Source organism: Lagenorhynchus albirostris, chromosome 17 (genome assembly GCF_949774975.1).
Source record: "Lagenorhynchus albirostris chromosome 17, mLagAlb1.1, whole genome shotgun sequence".
Classification (NCBI taxonomy): Eukaryota; Metazoa; Chordata; class Mammalia; order Artiodactyla; family Delphinidae; genus Lagenorhynchus; species Lagenorhynchus albirostris.
In genome coordinates this window covers 21,871,712-21,892,028 of record NC_083111.1, presented here as the reverse complement: position 1 = coordinate 21,892,028, position 20,317 = coordinate 21,871,712, and the positions used below count along the sequence as shown (strand labels likewise).

The 20,317-nt window shown below is 34.5% G+C and overlaps 1 protein-coding gene across 7 annotated transcripts in view; it reads right to left on the bottom strand.

Moving 5' to 3' along the window:
- The window catches only part of ZC2HC1A (zinc finger C2HC-type containing 1A), a 234,526-nt gene that overhangs the window by 177,968 nt on the left and 36,241 nt on the right, over nt 1-20,317 (bottom strand). For 5 of the 7 annotated variants that reach the window (XM_060128011.1, XM_060128010.1, XM_060128005.1 and 2 more), the window contains exons 6-9: nt 19,178-19,277; nt 18,449-18,548; nt 9,127-9,243; nt 5,423-5,530 (exon numbers count right to left, since the gene is read on the bottom strand). In XM_060128011.1, the coding sequence (XP_059983994.1) occupies nt 5,423-5,530; nt 9,127-9,243; nt 18,449-18,548; nt 19,178-19,277 (425 nt within the window). Of the gene's footprint in view, nt 1-444; nt 902-5,422; nt 5,531-9,126; nt 9,244-18,448; nt 18,549-19,177; nt 19,278-20,317 lie in introns of those variants that run through there. The other 2 variants (XM_060128009.1, XM_060128006.1) reach the window with 2 other exon arrangements.

The following is a 20,317-nucleotide window of genomic DNA, read 5'->3' as shown; positions in this document are numbered from 1 at the left end:
ATATGAAGAGTGATGTAGGGTTCTAGTAAATCTAGCGTTCTTGTCAATTTAACGACATTCCCTTCTATTCCCAATTTTCTAAGAGCTTTTTTAAAAAAAATCAAAAATAGGTGGTAAATCATATATTATTATTTGACGAATATTTTTTAACCCTTCCATCTGTTGATGTGAAAAATTATATTAATAGACTTTCTAATGTTAAATCAATCATTTTCTGTGATGAATCTACAGTGTCATGAATTTCACGTCTGTGGCCTGGGTTTGATAAATTTCTTGGAGATTTTTATATGTATTTTCAAGTTTATAAGTAAGCCTGATCATAATTTTGCATTCTCTCATTAGTCTGAATATCACGGTTTCACTAACCTTTGAAAATAAGTTGAAGAATGTTGTTTTTCACCTCACTCCCCTGGAAAAGTTTGGTAGAACTTACTATATAAAACTATCATGAGCCCATTTTGTGTGTGTGTGTCTGTGTGTGTGTGTGTGTGTGTGTGTGTACACCGTATGTGTGTGTACGTGCACTCGTGCAGTGAGGAAGCAAGCATAGTTTAATTACTGATCCAATTTCTTTAATGATTATAGTTTCTAGTTCATTTGAAATAAGTTTTCAGAAGTTATATTTTTCTAGGAAATTGTGCATTTTATCTGTTTCAAGTTACTGGCAAAAAGTTGTTCTTATAATTTTAAATCTCTGCTGCATCTGTGGTTGCATTCCTCTTTTCATTCTGCATATTATTTGTACCGTTTCTCCTTTTTTGTTGATCCATCTTGAGAAGTTTATCATTTTAAATCAACCAACCTTCTCGTTTTGTGAGTCTTCATCATGTGTTATTCATTCACTTATTCATTTAAAAATATTTACTGGGAGCCTAGTTTACGTAAAGTACTCCTCTTGATCCTAGAGTTAAGAGCAGTAACAAAACAGATAAGAATCCCTGTGCCTAGGGAGCTTAGTTTTATGGAGAAGAAACAACATAAATAACATATATAGCATGTCAGCTAGAAAACAATAAAGCAAAGAGGACATGGTACAGGGTGGCAGAGACTGGTCAGAGCCGTTAGGATTGCAGTAGAGGGGATGAAGAATGAAAGAGTTCGGAGCATGTTGTGACAACAAAGTAAATTAGAACAAAGGGCCTGACAAAATTCAACCTGATGACAGCAGGCTGATGAGAATTTGAATTAATTAAAGGTGAAGTACCACACAGAATCCTGAAGCTCCCTCTCTACCTCCTGCCAACAAAGATACAGAAGCCAAGATTCGGATCTACTGGTCTAATCAGGATCTCTTGCAGTTGCTGAGCACCATCCGGGAGGAAGCTCCTATTTGACCACCAGTTTTTTTCCTTAATGCTCTCCATTATAATCTTTTTATTTCATTAATTTCTGTTTTATCTTTATTATTTCATGTACTATTAGTTTAGATTTACTTAATTACTGATTTCTTCACCGGTCCGCCTTGCAAAATTCCTCCTCTTCTGGACACTTCACTCTTTCCCAAGATACCCCCTTTGAATGTTCTTTTAGTCACGGTCTACAGCTGGTAAAATTTCTCAATATTTTTTGTCTGAAAACAGCTTTATTTCATTTTCATTCTTGGACTGACAGTATAGCTCAGTGGTTCACAAAGTGATGTCCTTAATCTGGCAGCAACAGCATCACGTGAGAATTTACTATAAATGCAAACCTGTGCCCCACTCCAGACCCACTGACTCTGAAATCCTCAGGCGGGGATTCAACACGAGCTGTGTTGAAATTAGTGCTCCAGGGGATTCTGATGCACATTAAAGCTCGAGAACCACTGGTTCAGCTGGTGAACAATCAAAGGTCCACAGTTATTTTCCCTCGGCACCCTGAATGTGTGGATCGATTTCCATTGTCTATTGGCTCCAAGTGTTGCAAGCGAGCTCTGTACTAGCTGGGTGATCCTCACATTGTCTAAGTAACGTCTTTCCTCTGTGGCTGCTTTTAAGACCTTCTCCCAAGTTTCATTACAATGCATCTACATGTTGTTTTCATTTCATTTGTCCTGCTTGGGACTGTTGTTGTTTGATTATGAGAACTCATGGTTTTCATTAATCCTGGATTATTTGCAGGTATAAATTATTGAAATGTTGCCTCTCACTCACTCTAGTTTCTTTCGACGTCTGACTCAACACATCATAGACCTTATTTTACCACCTATGATTTTTAATCTCTCTCACGCTTTCCTTCTCTTAGGACTACACTCTAGATAATGTCTTTGAATCTTTCCTCTAGTTCACTCCTCTCTTCTTCAGCCGGGTCTCATCTACAATTTAAACACCATCTTTTGAGGTTTTTTCCCCTTATATTGAGTTGTTTGGTTCTTTTGTAAAGATGCTCTAATCTTTTTTTGATAGTATATTATCACTGTCAATGACTTCAATTCCCTGTCTTGTTTCCTTATATACTTCAAACTGACTTATTTTACAAGTCATAATTATGATGATTTCAGTATCATAAGTCATGGGCACATGTGTTCGTTTTTTTTGCTTTCATGACTGATTCCTTGTTTCCTTGTACAGTGTGAAATTTCCATGTGTGTTCTGTAATTCAGAATTGCAAGCTCATGTTTATTTACCTGTGAGAATCAGGAGGCCTGGGTTAACAGCATTTCACACCAGAGATGATTCCTTTTGCTTTTGCTTTTACAAGCTCCAAGGAAGCTCTTAAACCAAGAGTATCTAAGCTATTTTTTCAGTTAAGAATTTCTTAGAATATGCAGATGTTGTGCTTTCAAACCTTAAACTCATGGGAAGGTGTGCCTATAGTTATGAATTATTGGTGGGAATTCTCACATCCCTCTGAGCCATGGCTGAGACAGACAAGTTTCCTCGGAGTCTCTTATTCCTGGGTGGTAAAAAAATTTTTTTCTCCTAGTCCATCCTTTCACTGAGAGATAACCCTTTGAATACTGTGAGAGAAGGGTTAACACACTCTTTCTCCTTTTCTGTGGACATATTTGACCTTGGGATAACTTCCTAGCTCTGTTTAATGAAAACCCAACATAGGTGAAATGCCAGCTGTGTTTCTAGGCAACGGTGTTTGTAAGCAGTCCACTGAAACTGGATATCTCCCTTAGGATAACCTGGAAGCTATGCCTATGAAACTGTTATATGAGATACTGGTTCCCTTTGGGGACAAAGGATTTCTCATTAAACTGTCCCTACACCCACCTATGAGAACTTATTCTCTCACACCTAAGCTGTCAGCTAGACAGCCAAGGAAGACGAGCTCCAGGACCGCTGCAAGGGCTCCCACGAAAGAGAAACACCTGACACTGCCCTGCTATTATCCTATATTTCTGTAAACAATTCCAGTGACAAATGTAATATACTGTCATATAAGTATCTCTGGCTGAGTCTAAGAAGACTCCTTACTGAATCTTTCAGGAGTCTTGGCTTAGAGCAAGAGACACGGCGGGAACGGCGGGAAGGGTAAGGAAAAGTTGTTTTTAACACTCCATTTTGTACAAGTCCAAGAAGTCAACTCCTCTCTCCCACAATGACCTTAAAACCCAAGTCTCTACATAGTGAAGATCACTGAAAACCTCAAATGTAGCTGCAGTGTGACAGTTAATTTACAATTTGACCTCTAGCTTCCTTCATATTTTCGTCTGTAGAAGTTCCCGTTACTTTTCTGAGAGCTAAGCTATACATTCAGAAAGATATTTTTTCTTTTTTATCCATTTGGGTGTGAGGGGTTGTCCTGGAAATGTAGTCTATCACACTGCCAGAAAAGTAAATCTCTGAGAATTCTCTATCTGTTATGGTTATAATTATTTCTGTCTGGGATGGGGGCAGAGTATAAGTCAAGTGAGTAAGGCTCAAGCCTTCCTATCACATATAAAGCTCTAAAAAGTAAAAAAAAAGAATAAGCCAAACATTTTTTAATGTGATTTTTACTCCTGCCTGTTGACACTTCTTTTGTCCACCTCTTTGGAAAGATAAAATGATCCTTTTATTCAATCATATGTATTTATTAAGTTTTCCATTTTATAAGAATGTTAATCTTATACTCAGCATTGATTCAAAACACATGGTTCCACACATATACAACAACATAGTACAACCACACTCCAGGACTCTAAGAAACATAAGTTAACTTCTTTGATATTTAACATGTATTAAAACCTCAGGTGAGACAAACAATATTTATTACAGAATCTAGCTGAAAAGACAGCAATTCAGCAATTCCTCTACGGTCCTCATCTTATGCATAGGCATCACTCTTAAAACTTTCCAAATGGCAGATGCCCAGATCCCACTCTCCAAATTAAAGAAATCAAAATCTCAGGGAGGGACCCTGACGTGTTCATTTTCAGAAAGCTCCACAGATGCTTCTTTTTAATGGGCAACCAGAATGGAGAGCTAGCATCTTAGATACTTGAAAATCTATCCCCGGATTAAATCTGAATAATGACTATGTACATGTTACAAACTTACAACAAAAGCAGACAATATATACAGTTACACATAACACACCCACATCACAACTGGTTTTGGTGAATCATAGGATGTCACATTATAGGCTTGCACTGAGGGCATCTTAAAAAAAACACCCTATGAAATCCACTGCCATATTTAGTATGGATTCAGTAGGGATGTTAATTAAGAAGTTAACAATTAAGTTATCCAGTGTCTCCTTATGAGAAATCAAAGGAGAACTTTTGAAGCCTCAGAACTAGTTGTACTTTCACAGAGAAAGTGATTTATTTTTCTGTTTTAGACATCATGAATCATGTAACTACTCCTATCCTCTCCTGTACTTTGGCTCCTAAAACAAAGTTCAAACTCCACTTTGTGTCCCAGGGCTAGTCCATCTCCAGGGTCTCATGACACACATTTTGTGGACTAACCCCATTCCTTTTTCCATTTCTCGTCTTTCCTTTTCCTATTCTTCCTTCATTTAAAAGAAAATGCTGTATCTCACTATACATCATGGCCTTCTGTACCTTTCCTTAAAACTTTCTGGAATAAACTGGGATACATATAAAAAATAAATGTAACTGAAATGATTTCATTATATGCTTAAAAACAGAGTGAATGTCGAAGCTGTACAAATACTGTGACAGATCAGAAAGGGAAGTACATAGATAATCACAATCTCAGCAGGGGAATTTAAATGTATTAAAACGCTGCTGAAAATTATAATAGCAGTGGTGTAAAGGGTCAATTCAATTTCTAGAGGTAAAAATAAGCATGTTGCAGTTAAAATTAAGACATAAAAAACAAATGCATCCACTGTAAATGAACAAACATCCTTGAGTATTTACCATAAAGATTATAAGGTATAAGAAAACATTATTTATGCCCAAACTATTTCTTTAGTGTATAACATAAAAGCCAAATTATACTCATTTTTATTTTAGTTATTAGAATATCAGAGCTAAACATACCTGGCCATGTAGCTCTCAGTATATGTTTTTCTTTTGCTTGTAAGCATACCTGAGGCAGGATTTCTAGCCAAACTAGGTGGTGTGGAATTTCGAGGTTTGATGTTAGCTCTAGAAGAGAAAGAGATGGCATAATGAAAAACCTACTGAATAGTAAGCATTTATTTCTCAAATTGCTTATTTACATTATTAGAAAAATAATTAGGTACATATATACAATGGAATATTACTCAGCCATAAAAAGGAATGTAATTGGGTCATGTGAAGGATGTAGATGGGCCTAGAGTCTGTCATACAGAGTGAAGTAAGCCAGAAAGAGAAATACTGTACATTAACACATATATGTGGAATCCAGAAAAATAGTACAGATGAACTTATACGTAGGGCAGGAATGGAGACGCAGACGTAGAGAATGGACATGTGGACACAGGGGGCAGGGGAGGGTGGGACGAATTGGGAAATTAGGTTTGACATAAATATACTACCATGTGTAAAACAGAGAGCTAGTGGGAACCTGCTGCACAGGGAGTTCAGCTCAGTGCTCTGTGATGACCTAGATGGGGGAGGTTGGAGGGGGTGGTAGGAGGGAGGTCCAAGAGGGAGGGGATATAGGTATACATATAGCTGATTCACTTCATTGTACCGCAGAAACTAACACAACATTGTAAAGCAATTATACTCCAATAAAAAATAATAATAATTAGAAGCTGTAGAGAGGTAAATTCAAAAGATTAAAATCCAAATGATTATTTCAAAACTGAAATCCTTAATACTAAGGATAAACCAAAGCATTCTGCATTTACTAACATTATCTTGATGGCACATAAAATCATCTGACATATGTATATATTCTTTAGATGAAATTTATAAGTTAATCATTCTAAAAGGTTTCAAATTTTTTAAAGTTGAAATCTACAGTTCCCTCAAAATAGAGATGTGTTTCGTTAAGTGCCTATGAATAACTGTTAAATAATAATGTTAAAAGCGTATGAGGTGTGGTTAAAAAAATCAGCTAACCATTTTAAAAGGATAATATTCTATTTACGAAAGTCTGTTGTTGGAAAGAGCAACTAAAATAAGTGGGTTAATATAAAGATTTAATTTCACCAACTATACAGCCTGGGCTACCTGTTACCAGTAAAGAAGAAGTTGTGGTTGGATCATAACTGAATTCCCTTTCTGAAACTGTCAGAATCAAAGAAAGCTTGTAAACTATATGAGGTAATAATGGTAAAAGTATAGGCTTTGGAATTCAGATGAATCTGGATTTAAATTCCAACTGTTTCTGAACAACTCTGGGGTAGTGGCAATCTCTCTGAGTCCAAGTTCCCTCATTTATAAGATATGGCCATCATCGCTTATCTTACAGAAAGTTAGATATATAAATTGTAATTTTTATAAACATTTAGCATAGTTGATGGTGGTAATACTACTATGGCTACTGCTACTACAAATTAACATTTATATAACAGTGCTTACTACGTTTGGTATAGCTACTTTTCTAATTGCCTTCATATAAAACTCACTCAATCTTCAAAATAATCCTATGAAGTAGGAAGGATTAATAATTCCATTTTACCAAGGAGGCAACTGAGGCAAAGAGTAATTTACCCAAGGTGACAGACACAGTCAGTATGTTGCAGAACCAGGGGTAAGATGTTCAATACAGTGTTAATTCCCTCCCACTCTTTAGAAATTTAGTCAAATCTTTTCATTTCAGAGATAAGCAATGTTGTGTTATATGATCAAGTAGGATACTTTAAAAAATGCCTTTATATTGGAAGTTCTCAAACTGGCTGAAATTCTTCCTTCTCTACTTATACAGCAAAGTTGGAGAGAGTCTCCCAAAATTTTAAAGGGCTATCTCCAAAATACATGCAGGAAATAACAACATCTACTATTTTTCAAATGCCCATTGCATGCCAAATATGATACCAGGTACTATACATACTTTGCTTCTTTAATCTTCACAAAAATCTCAGAAGATATTATTCCCATTTTAAAGTTGAAGAAACTCATATTCAGAGATTAAGTGAAGTGCAAAGCTATTACATGGCCAGAGTGTTTGAACTTGAATTTAGGTGGGTCTTATTACAAATCTTATATTCAATATGCAAGCCCATCCATGAGGTGTATTCTACTCTACTTTTATACAGCCTCTCTAGGGATGTTGTAGAACTATCACATGCCTTTTTAGGAACTCAATCTCTGAAAATTCATTGCCAAAGGATGGCAATTCCTCCAAGTAATAAGAGTTATAAGAGAATCAGGAAGGACACATTTCTTTTTTGGGGGGGCTCTAGAATAAAGTCTTGTTAGAAATCCTACCACCTTCATATAATATGTACATGAGATATACAGATAATGCAAACAAACCCATGCATATACACACACAACTTCATTATCAATAGTTATTCAAATAATTAGAAAATTTTAAAAATTAAAGAAAAATATAAGGTTATCAACTACAGCTTCCATTATTCAATGCCAATCGTGTACTTTTAGTAACATCTATGAAGTAGAATCGGAATGTTGAGAACCATTCTTAAGAGACTGGAGAACTAGAACCATTTTGAGCAGTACTTAAAACACGTTGCCCCAGTCTTACATGGTCAACACATTTTTCTTCCTGGCCAGAGTCTGAAAAGTGCTACCCATATTATGTATCTATAGTCTGCCTGCTGTAGTTCAAGCAATAACAAAGAAGGTTTAATTTTGGAACTGCACTTAATCTACCTCACTGCTAATCACTGTTTCTTTGAGATCTGCTTCAGAGAGTACAGAGAGCTGGAGTACAAAGAAAAAGGCTCAGGGCACAAATTTTTCCTTCTAGGATTTATCACTAACTACTTAAGAATAACACATGATGGCTGCTAATGCATCAAAGACTTTTCCCATCTTTGTTTTATTGTATATCTAGTTAAATTTATTATAATCTAGTGTTAAGAGAATGTTGTAGCGGGCCTTGGTTTAAAATTTAACTAAGTAAACTCTATTTAACAACATATTTTTCAATGTTAATATGTAGTTTAACTTATGAGACCCTAAGTTCATCATTTTAAGATGAGAGGGCTAGACTTGCTTTGGGGGCCCAAACTAGTAAACCTTGAAGGCCTGTGCAGGAGAGCTCCAAGACTGCCACTACCACTCTTGCCTCACTCAGTCTGCTAGGCCAGTACACAGAGGGGAGTGTGCTTGGCAGTGTCATAACCTTTTCCCTGTTTTATGTGGAATTTGTAAGCATCTAACAAAAAGACTGAGGATCCTGGATTGAATGTTTTCTAAGATTTCTTTTTTCTCCAGCTTTTTTATAATAATTTATCGTCTGCTTAACTAAAAGATAATCTAACAGTGTTATATATGATGTAATATTCCCCGTATTCTTCTTTAAAAAATGTTACTCCTAAAAAAAGAGCTTCATAAAAATAACAATTATTGAAGGTGACTCCTATTTCGACCCCCTAAAAATTAAAATTTAATGGAATAAAATGAAAGCTCTAAAAACAGATTTAGGACAATAGAAATGTTCATCAAAAATCAAAGTGTGATAAATCCTAGAAGAGTATTTAGTACTTCTTGGCTTAAAAATGATTAAAATAAAAAAAAAAATTAAGTATAGGAATGTACAAATTTACAGTGTTCCGTTATATAAAGCCTTTAAGGAAATATCTGAAAAAGATTAATCAAACTGAGTTACAAATACTTACTTGTAAATGGGTAATAACTCATGTCTTTTGATGGCACTGTCTGATTTTGTATCACTGTCATGCAACCTTTGCACATGTCTTCCAGTTCGAAGTGGAGGGCCTAACTTGTCCATCTTACTATTAAAATATATAAAGGTGTACCCATAAGGAGAATGCTACTGTTTGTTTCTTTATATTAAAAAAAAATTTTTTTAAGACATTATTCTGGTTCATCAGAAATCCAACCCCCAAGCTCTTAATTATCTGCCAGGGTAAGGACTAACGTCAAAAAAGAATCCTCAGATAGTTCATACAATGTCCATTATTAGATATGAATATGCTGACTACGCAGGCCACCCTGCCAGTTTTGATAAATATCCTAACAAATCCCACACTTATACACAGCAGGGCAATGGAATCAATAAAAAAAAACTTTAGAAGGATTTGTTTCAAAGAAAATTTGTGAAGCCAGAGATGAACTGAAAGTTGTTAGTCTGGTAAATAAAGACAGATTTGACGTTTGTTCTTGTGGAGCTCACAAATAATCTAATTTTCCCCTTCCTTGAATCATAGAACCTTTCTCTGTTTTCTTCTTTATTATTTTATGATTTCCCCTACCTTTAAAAATTCCAAATATAGAATAATGAATCAAATAATGTATTTTTATCTTTATCCCTATCTGACTTTCTAACAAAGAATGACTATTTCTAAAATTTATCCAGAGAAATGTAAAACATGATCCTATGAAAATGTGGATGGCAATTCTAAAAATCACATGTAAAAAGGTTAAGTGGCCATGCCATCTGAAACTTACTAATTTTTTTTTAAACCAGAAGTATAAAGGATTTCCATCTAGTGAATAACAGAAAAACTACAGGTTTGCAAAGAACTCATTGTTTTACATCAACCAAATTATATTATCACCAACCAATATCCATTCATAGTAGGGAGCAGGGAAAATTAAATTAGGAAACTAGAACTATCTTAAATGACTACTGAATGACACATCACTGCTTGATAACTTAAAAAGTATCAGGCTTCCCTGGTGGCGCAGTGGTTGAGAGTCCGCCTGCCGATGTAGGGCACACGGGTTCGTGCCCCGGTCCAGGAAGATCCCACATGCCGCGAAGCGGCTAGGCCGGTGAGCCATGGCCGCTGGGCCTGCGCGTCCAGAGCCTGTGCTCTGCAACGGGAGAGGCCACAACAGTGAGAGGCCCGCATACCGCAAAAAAAAAAAAAAAGTATAGTTTTTTTAAAGGGATTTTTTTTTTTTAACTCATTTAAACCCTGAGCACCTACTATGTATCAGGCACTGTGCTAAATTCTGGGGATATTGTGGCAAATAAGACAGACCTGATGCTTTGTTCTTACTAAGGAGTTTAGTGTCTAAAAAGAATTTGTTCATTCCTCTAGATAATAAGGGTCTCTAAGGAAGGACACATTTTATCCACTTTCTGTTCCTTCAGTATCCTATACATAGCAGGCATTTTGATGTAAAAGGTGATATTAATATTTTGCTGGTGGTGATACTTAAATTAGGTGTTTACATCATACTCCCAAAAACATTTTAAAGGATTTTTTAGATGCCTCCATTAAATATATGTATATATATCAAAATTTCTGAAATTTCTGAGACATGAGTCTCAGAACATTAATTCTGAGACTCATGTCTCAGAATATTAATTTTATGGGCTTTATTTGTGAGAGATTACTGGAAAATTCACCTATTTCGAATTTTACTTAAGAAATCAGATTTCTCTTTAAATTACTTAATAACAATCAAAACATTATTGTTCCAAACAGTGTTTATCTCACAAAAGCCATCTGTGGATTTGGAAAAAGAAATAAAAGATCTTACTTTCTTCCTCAGAAAAAAGTTATTGCAATTAAAATTTAAAAATTTAGAAACATTTTAAAAATGAATTCCTCTAACATGATAAGAACTATTAAAATCTTATGTACGATAAAACAAAGGAGATGAGTAAAATCTAAAGGTAATTATCTAGTGGGAATATTACACATTTTCCATATATGAAAAAACTGCTAGTATTTTTCAGATTTTAAAAACGTAATTAAAAGGCAGTTCCAATGATGATTTTACTGTACCACATACCTGTGTTATGAAATTCAACTCAGTTGATATATCTACCTATGTATATGTATGTGTGTGTTCAAATGTTACTTAGGCTAAATGTTAGCATATGTTGTATTAAGCTCAAATCACTTGAACTTATGTTCCAGTAAAATCTGCTACTGTTATGCTATGTTATTATTAAGGTCTAACCGTACAAAAATAAAATTTAAAAATTTCATAATGTAATCAAGATTATATAATACATAAATTTATACATAAAGTATTTTCTATAATTTTTAATAAATATAATTTTATATAAATGAATTTATATATTTAAGTGTTTTTACATATAAATTTTGCTTACATATATATTTTAAATACCATGAAATAATAGTCAATGTTGGGCTAATTAAATACATTTTAAAATTATCCTGGGACCTAATTAAACTTAAAGGCTTTTGCACAGCAAAAGAAACCATTAACAAAACAAAAAGACAACCAACTGAATGGCAGAAAATATTTGCAAGTAATACGACCTTTAAGGGGTTAATATTCAAAATATAAACAGCTCATACAACTCAACATTAAAAAAAACAAACAAAAGACCTGAATAGACGTTTTTCCAAAGACACCTACAGATGGCCAACAGGCACATGAAAAGATGCTCATCATCAGAGAAATGCAAATCAAAACCACAATGAGCTATCAAAACTTACACCTGTCAGAAAGGCTACCATCAAAACAACCGCAAACAACAAATGTTGGTGAGGATGTGGAGAAAAGGGAGTCCTTGTACACTACTGGTGAAAATGTAAACTGGTGCAGCTATTGTGGAAAACGTAAGGAGGTTTCTCAAAAAACTAAAAATAGAACTACCATATGGCCCAGTAATTCCACTCCAGGGTACAGATCCAAAAAAAACACTAATTCAAAAGGATACATGCACCCAATGTTCATAGTGCCATTACTTACAATTGCCAAGATATGGAAGCAACCTAAGTGTCCATAAACAGATGAATGGATAAAGAAGATGTGATATATACATATATATGTACATATATACACACACACATATGTAATGAATACACACACACACACACACACACACACACACACACACAGACATACCGGAATACTATACAGCCTTAAAAAGAAATGAAATTTTGCCATTTGCAACAATATGGATGGACTTGGAGGGTATTATTATGCTAAGTGAACATAAGTCAGAGAGAGAAAGACAAATACTGTATGGTATCACTTATATGTGGAAACTAAAAAATAAAATAAAATAGTGAATATAACATAAAAGAAACAGACTCACAGATATAGAGAACAAGCTAGTGGTTACCAGTGCGGAGATGGAAGGAGGGAGGGAGAGTTTGGGGCAAGAGATTAAGAGGTTCCAACTACCATGTATAAAATAAACAGGCTACAAGGATATACTGAACAACACAAGGAATATAGCCAATATTTTATAAGAACTATAAATGGATTATAACCTTAAAAACTGTGAATCACTATGTTGCACACCTGAAACATATAATACTGTACATCAACTATACTTCAATAAAAAATTTAAAAGGTAAAATTATCAGTTTATGAAAGAAGACCTTTCAAATACTTAAACGGTTCCCTAAACTGACTCGGATCCAGACCATTTACCATCTTCATATTTATTTTAGTGAACAAGAACACTTCTTTGCTCACGTCTCCTTTTCTATTAAACCCCTTCTTTTCTGTCCCTATACCTTCAGTAGCACTAAAGATAAGTCAAAGCAGGAACAAGATAAAGGGATACTTGAAAAGAAACTGAAATCTTTGCAAAAGTAGTGACATATTTTCAAAAGCAATTTAAAGTTTTAAACCCAACTGATTGCTCTTTGGTCAAAGTTCCTTCCTTCTCTATGTCTTTCTTGGTCTTGCACACCATCAGTAACTGACTTAAGGAAGTGAATAAAACAAGTAAAGGAACCAGGAGTTCTCTATTACATGTTTGGCCTGCCCTCAGGGGCCTTAGATGTTTCAAGTTATGAAAAAAAAATCACCTTTGTTGATTTTAATATTGAATTTATACATCTATCTACATTGGGGGTTACTCTGTTAATAAATTTTGAAAAAGTACAATGAGAAATCTACTTTATAATGTATTTTTACATTATTTACAAAGTTTGAGAAATTTCAATTTGATAGTAATAATTATGGACTATCAATATAAATGTTTTTAGAATGCCTCTATGCTATTTTTCTTTTAAAGGGTCCAATTCAGTAATGACAGTGATACACCCAAGGTCTGAAAGAAATTAAGGCAGGAATAAACAAATCCATTCAGCAGTAAAAGAAATCTTGCTACTGCTAAGGAAAAAAAAGGAAGGTATTTTGAAGCCAAGCAAGCACACCTACACAGGGTAAATTTGGTGCAGAATAAGCAATTCTACACATAACGTAGACTCCCATATGAAATTCAAGGATATGTCCTGAAATTGGCACCTAGATTTGGTCAGAATCAACATGAAAGTGTATTTTTAATCTCTTATTGTTCTTTCAATTCAACCACAGTAATGTGTTTGAATGGATTAATAAAAGGTTTTTTTTAAAAAAACCCTTTGGTTCACAGGAACACTAATCTTTGGCCTAACTTCCTAGATATTCCACATGACTTAAAAACAGTTCTATTCTTGGGAATAAATGAAGAATCCTTAAAACCCATACCTTCAAATTATAAATATCTAATTCCTATGATAACTCGCTCATTCAGAAAAAAAGGGAGTGGCAAACCTTTCCTGTAAAAAGCCAGACAGTAAATATTTTAGGCTTTGTAAGCCACACCATCTCTGTCACACTCAACTTTGTCACTGTAGCATGAATGCAGCCACAGACAATATATAAACAATTGGGTGTGGCAATGTTCCAATAAAAACAATTGTTGGGGGCTTCCCTGGTGGCGCAGTGGTTGAGAGTCCGCCTGCCGATGCAGGGGACACGGGTTTGTGCCCCGGTCTGGGAAGATCCCACATGCCGCGGGGCCGCTAGGCCCGTGAGCCATGGCCGCTGAGCCTGTATGTCTGGAGCCTTTGCTCCGCAACGGGAGAGGCCACAACAGCGAGAGGCCCGCGTACCGGAAAAAAAAAAAAAAAAAAAAGTACAAAAAGATCACCTGTTCTAAAATATCAAAATTCCATACATGAGAGCATGCCAGTGTTTTAAGATTTTGAAAATCTAAATGAAAGGCAGATTTCAATGATGATCTTTAAAATTTTACTATAGTTATGATAAATATCACTAGATTATCCTGTATTCCTAGACAAAAACACTTAACTTTTTGTCAAGCTAATACATTTCTATAGATGATAAACTCTTCAATTTTGACCTAGAATTTTTAAAAGGACTATCTCTAGTTGCATGTAACTGCTATGATATCATTAGTATATCTAGAAAGGAACAATACTTTGGCAGGCTTTCCAAATATTCATAGCTGAATGAGCATTTTAAAAAATATTTGGCAACAGTATCAATCTATTTCTAATTTGAGACAAACTTTAACCTAGGGAAGGTCCTTGTTTATTGTTGATACCATTAGAATGAATCCTTAGAAAATAAGCCACTCAGTCCTGTACGACTAACAAAGCAGAATAGATAAAATAAAAAAAAAATGATGTCTGAAATAATTTGGGGAAAAAATTTATCAAGTGGTATTTTGTATCTTTGTAGACATCTATAGCTCTGATAATTTGAGGCACTCAAAGTTTTGAAATCTGTCATAAAATTAATGACAAATTAATTTTAATCCTAAACTCATCAATCCTATATAGATAATGTAGTATCTCAATTCCATGGCAAAGTGAGCTTCCCTAGTCCAACAGCCTAAATCATTGTTATCCACAAAAGAAGCCAAACTCTGAAATTCTAGGTTGTGGCATTTCTATATCAATATTAAAAGACAGAGAAATTCAGAAAAATCTAAATAATGGTCCACACAAACCACACACATCAAAAGATTGGCTTATAAGAAAAGCCTGCTTCCACTCATACAAAAATATACTTAAAAACTAGACATTTGGGCTTCCCTGGTGGCGCAGTGGTTGAGAGTCCGCCTGCCGATGCAGGGGACAAGGGTTCGTGCCCCGGTCCGGGAAGATCCCACATGCCGCAGAGCGGCTGGGCCCGTGAGCCATGGCCGCTGAGCCTGCGCATCCAGAGCCTGTGCTCCGCGACGGGAGAGGCCACAACAGTGAGAGGCCCGCGTACCACACACACAAAAAAAAAAACCTAGACATTTATTTCTCACTTTTGTTAATATAAAGTATGAGAAACTAATTTCTTTTTTTTTATTAAAAAGTGCTCCTTACATGCATTCTGTTTCTCTAATTTTACCACATCTATTACATTATATCTCAAAGTAAACTCCTGTTTTTCAGAGTAACTGAACAGAAGTAAATCTTTGAAATTTGACACTTTAGCTATTGAAAATTATCAGCTGAAGTATTCATTTAAGCTAGTAATTAACCATTAAGAAAATACAATTCTCAAGACATGACTATGTAAACTCTCTGATACAATTCAAGCATGGCAATATTTATTTCAAAGCTCTGTGTTTCATCATACGTCTAAAATCTCTAGGAGTAAAGAAAATCATCTTTTAGCTAAGAAAAAAATTTTCTATCAGGGGTATGTTTTGCTTAAATAAAAATTCTGTTTATATCAGTCAACCCACAGGTTGTCTAGAATTATCAAACATATGAGAATTTTTCCAAGTAAAAAGATAAATTTTTCTGCGGTATGACTCCAATATATGCTAAACATTACAGACCACTGATATGTATGATTAAAGCTGACCACAATAAAGATTATATATACCATGCTCTAAATAATCAAGCCACTAAAACGACTCATTTTACTAATCTCAGAAGGGTGCTCAACTGCTTGAACATCACAGCTAGTCAGATGTCTTAATTCTATCTTTACTCAATCCTGAATTATCTGTGTCAATAAAAATGGTTATTATCATATAAACCTCTAGTAATTTTCTTACCACTACCAGACCATGATTCTGTGATGGGTCAAAAAATTGACAAATGAGGAATTTATTGATTCACTATTTTTTTCATATATTCACCAAAAATTTGTGTGCCTATATGCCAAGCATTATACTATTTACATTTTGTAGTTATATCTGTAAGCAAAGCAGACACAGGGCTTTGCTATCACAGAGCTTATAATCTAGTAAGGGCAAGAGACAAATCATTACCTCAATAATCTAAAAAACATAACCAGCTGTGCCACTAAATAGTCATGAAGGATTCTATTCAATATAGTAATACAGTAATGTTCCAGTTAATACAGTAATATATTGATCAGAAGCACACATCACCACTCTCCTTCCAGTAGTTGGAAACAACGCCTTTAACACATAAGGATCATATATAAAATTGGGATTTAAATAGTTATGTTTGACAGTTTAATATAATATGGGACCACCAAAAATTTTAAATCTTTATAGCACTGTAGCAGCACATAACTTATAAAATTCTTGTGCCTAAAGCCTTTGCTAGTTAGTAAAAAATTTTCTCCTAAAGATAAATAAATGTTGGTCAGATTTTCTTAGATCATCTGTCAAGGTGTAAGCAGTCACAGAAAGTTGTCAGAGCGAAACAGAGAAAAGAGATATGCACAAAGTCATATAGGTATTTAGGGGCAAAGTAGGATCTAGAAGCCTAGCTTTCTAATCCAAAGTCAGTAACCCTTTTCATCTTACCAGCCAGCTTCACATGTCCTGTTTTAAAAATGGTGTCAGTACAACTTAATAGTGTCAACTGATAAAATTACCAGTATGAAAGGAAAGGTACTAAAAAACTACCAGCCTTTAATTCATAATCAACTAAATGAAACTACTGTTTGTAAAGTTAAAACATATTGCTATGTCTATACTTCAGTTAAATATCTAGTGGGTCAACTCAGCAGAGAAGCAAAACAAACAAACAAACAAACAAAAATCGATGAGTTTTTTTTAGCACTGGAAGATGAGCTTTTTACTTTTCAACCACCTGTCCTACTGATAACCTGTCTCTTTCTTAAGGATAGCCTGTCTCTTCTTTTTGGAAGCACAACAAAGAGGAAAGACATTTAACTAATCAGATCTCGTTCTTTTTCTACAATAATTACATTAAACTCTTTTTAGGTCTTACACTTTCTATGTAGTCCAAATTAGGAAACAAAAGGCAGTTAGTCTCTATGGATAGATACCATCATATATATTTCCTACATAAAAACCAAAGTGAGAACCTAGATCTGAAAATAATGTACGCTATGTTTCCTAAATCAACTTTATCAGTATGTGTAAAGATAAAGAATAAGAGGCTGCATTGCCAAAGATAATCATATGGCAATTTCTTAATTTTCTAGTTTATCAAAATGGAAAATGAGTTTCTACTGGAATAGAAAGACTTCTATTAAAAACTCTAGTGTTATCAACAAATTTTCCCAGATTAAAATAATTGTTGAAAGCTTAATTATGCTACTTTATTAAAAGCCATGTACATAAAACCATAGAAAGACAAAAAGTATTTTAAAGTTATTAAATTTTTATAGCTTCTATCAAAGTATACATGGAATTTGTATCCCACATACTTCTCTTATAATAGCAGGATCATCTTTTTAAAATTTATATATATTTGATGACTGTATAATATTCTTTTGTAGATTTTCACAATTTCCTATTCAAAGCTAGACATTTGGGTGTTTTTTTTTTTTTTTTACTTTATAGAAAAAACATGAAAAGAGACCAGTGTTTACTGCCAAAGAGACTCCAATTTGTATCCTGCTTCCAAATCTTAACAGCTGTGTAGCTTTGAGCGAATTACTCTGCTTCTCTGATCCTCTCATCCTATGGCAGTGGGTAGTTTTAATGAAAATAATGTAAAATATCTAGCACAGTGCCTGATACGTGCTTAAAAAATAATGATTATAAAAATCTACCATATTTTAAGTGATTTCCTTAGACTAGATTCCCAGAAATAAAATTATTCAATCGAAGATATGAATGTTTTTAAGACTCTTGATAAATGCCACCAGATTTTCTTCCTAACTGGTTATACTAATTTAGATTCTCAGTAGCAGTGTGTGATCTCCTGATGAGCAATATGTTAAAAGACAAACTTAGAAATTAAGATTAATGAAAAAGCCAATTACCTAAACAAAATAAAACCTTAGTATCGTGTGTGTATATATATGTATGTATGTATCACTAATAAATTAAATTCAATGTAGACTTACCCTACATGAGGGACTGCTATCCCTTTATGGGAGGGAGACAAGGTCTGAAGTTTGCTTCCCAAAGAGCTGCTAACTGAAGACACTTTACCTGAAGGAACACCTTATAATAAAAAAGGTATTAGTTTTAACGACAGTCTGAAAAACAAAAATCACATAAAACAGAACATCTGACAAGGAAAACAGTGCTTTAGTGGCAATAAATCTTTGTGGCAAAATAACAAAATGAGTTATCAAATAAGAAAAAAAAATTAAATAAAATTTCCAGGGAACAACATACACATTCTTCATTTATAATTTCTGTATTTCTTTCTTACAATTTATATACAAATAAAGATACACTTCAGTAATCAATATTTCCTTCAAATCATTAAATATTTGTCTACTAAGGATAACTGTCAAGTTCAGAGAGGGATAGGTAGAAATGAGGGAAAAATACTGTGGTCAAAGAATCAAGAGAAGAACTTGGTTGACTATTCTCAAGAGATGATATATCACTACAACACTGAGGGTAGACATATAACTAAAAAAAAAAAAAGGACTATAAAATATCTAAAGTAGAAGCTACTGAAAGTTACTTTATTTCTAAACCAAAATAATTACTTATCCTACACATCTCATCCTAATTATAAATCTATTTTGAATAATCCAGAACAGAATACTATATTCATTTCCTTTTGTACCAACACTGTTAAAAGAAAAAAAATCAAGTTATTTTATGGATCTCATTACCTACAACAGTTTTGCTAGTGCCACTTGGCTGTGGTAATCGTGAAGATCCTGATGAGGTGGCTCCAGGAGAACTGGACTTTTTAAGTGCAGGAGGCTTATACTAAAATAATGAAAATAAAATATTTGATCATCATCACTCTTTGATTATGGATTGTAAACCAGTATTTCAAAAGCATACATTACCTTAAATGAGCAATCTTTTTATTAGTTCCTGGATTATCCAAATTTAGAAAGTGTAGGTTAAAATATATCACCTCACAGAGAGGTTTCCCAAAATATGTTTCTTCTCAAAACTGGAATACTAAAAGTTTGGCTCAGATGTTGTACTGCTAAAATAAACTAAGAGCAACTTTTCCTCATTCAAAGAAAACAAAATGGATGAAATGGAAAAAAAATTTCCTCAATGTTAAGATTTTTTTTTGCGGTACGCGGGCCTCTCACTGCTGTGGCCTCTCCTGTTGTGGAGCACAGGCTCCGGACGCGCAGGCTCAGCGGCCATGGCTCACGGGCCCAGCCGCTCCGCGGCATGTGGGATCTTCCCGGACTGGGGCACGATCCCGTGTCCCCTAGCATCATCAGGCAGACCCCCAACTACTGCGCCACCAGGGAAGCCCTCAATGTTAAGATTTTAAATGCCAACCATAATAACAGAAAAACTTCGAAACACCCAATGATGCTCACTCAGTGGTGTAGCTTTAAAGGTCAATATTCTTACATGTTCCTGGGTATGGTTTTATATTTCATATATATAATCCAGTCATATTTCTTACTGATAAAAATTCATAAGAGTACCTATCAGTCTGAACAAGTTTTACAATAGCTGCTTAATGGATTATTGCCCCAATGTGGAGAGAAAGAGCTAATTCTGGCTTTATTAACCTCACCAGACCATGTTAGATGAATGGGATGTGGGCTGAGAAAGATAGGGTATTTTAGCTTATCTCGTTTATTCTCATTTTTTCTCTCTTCTCTAGAGATATCACCGTTAATTTTATTTTACTGTCTCTTACTTGAGCCAAATTTTGCTCTGTTACTGAATTTAAAAGAATCTTATTGAACGCCCACTCCAAGATAAAGAAGTGAATTTGCCCAGGGTTACACCCCAACTTAACAACAAAATAGGAATTAAGACTCACGCCA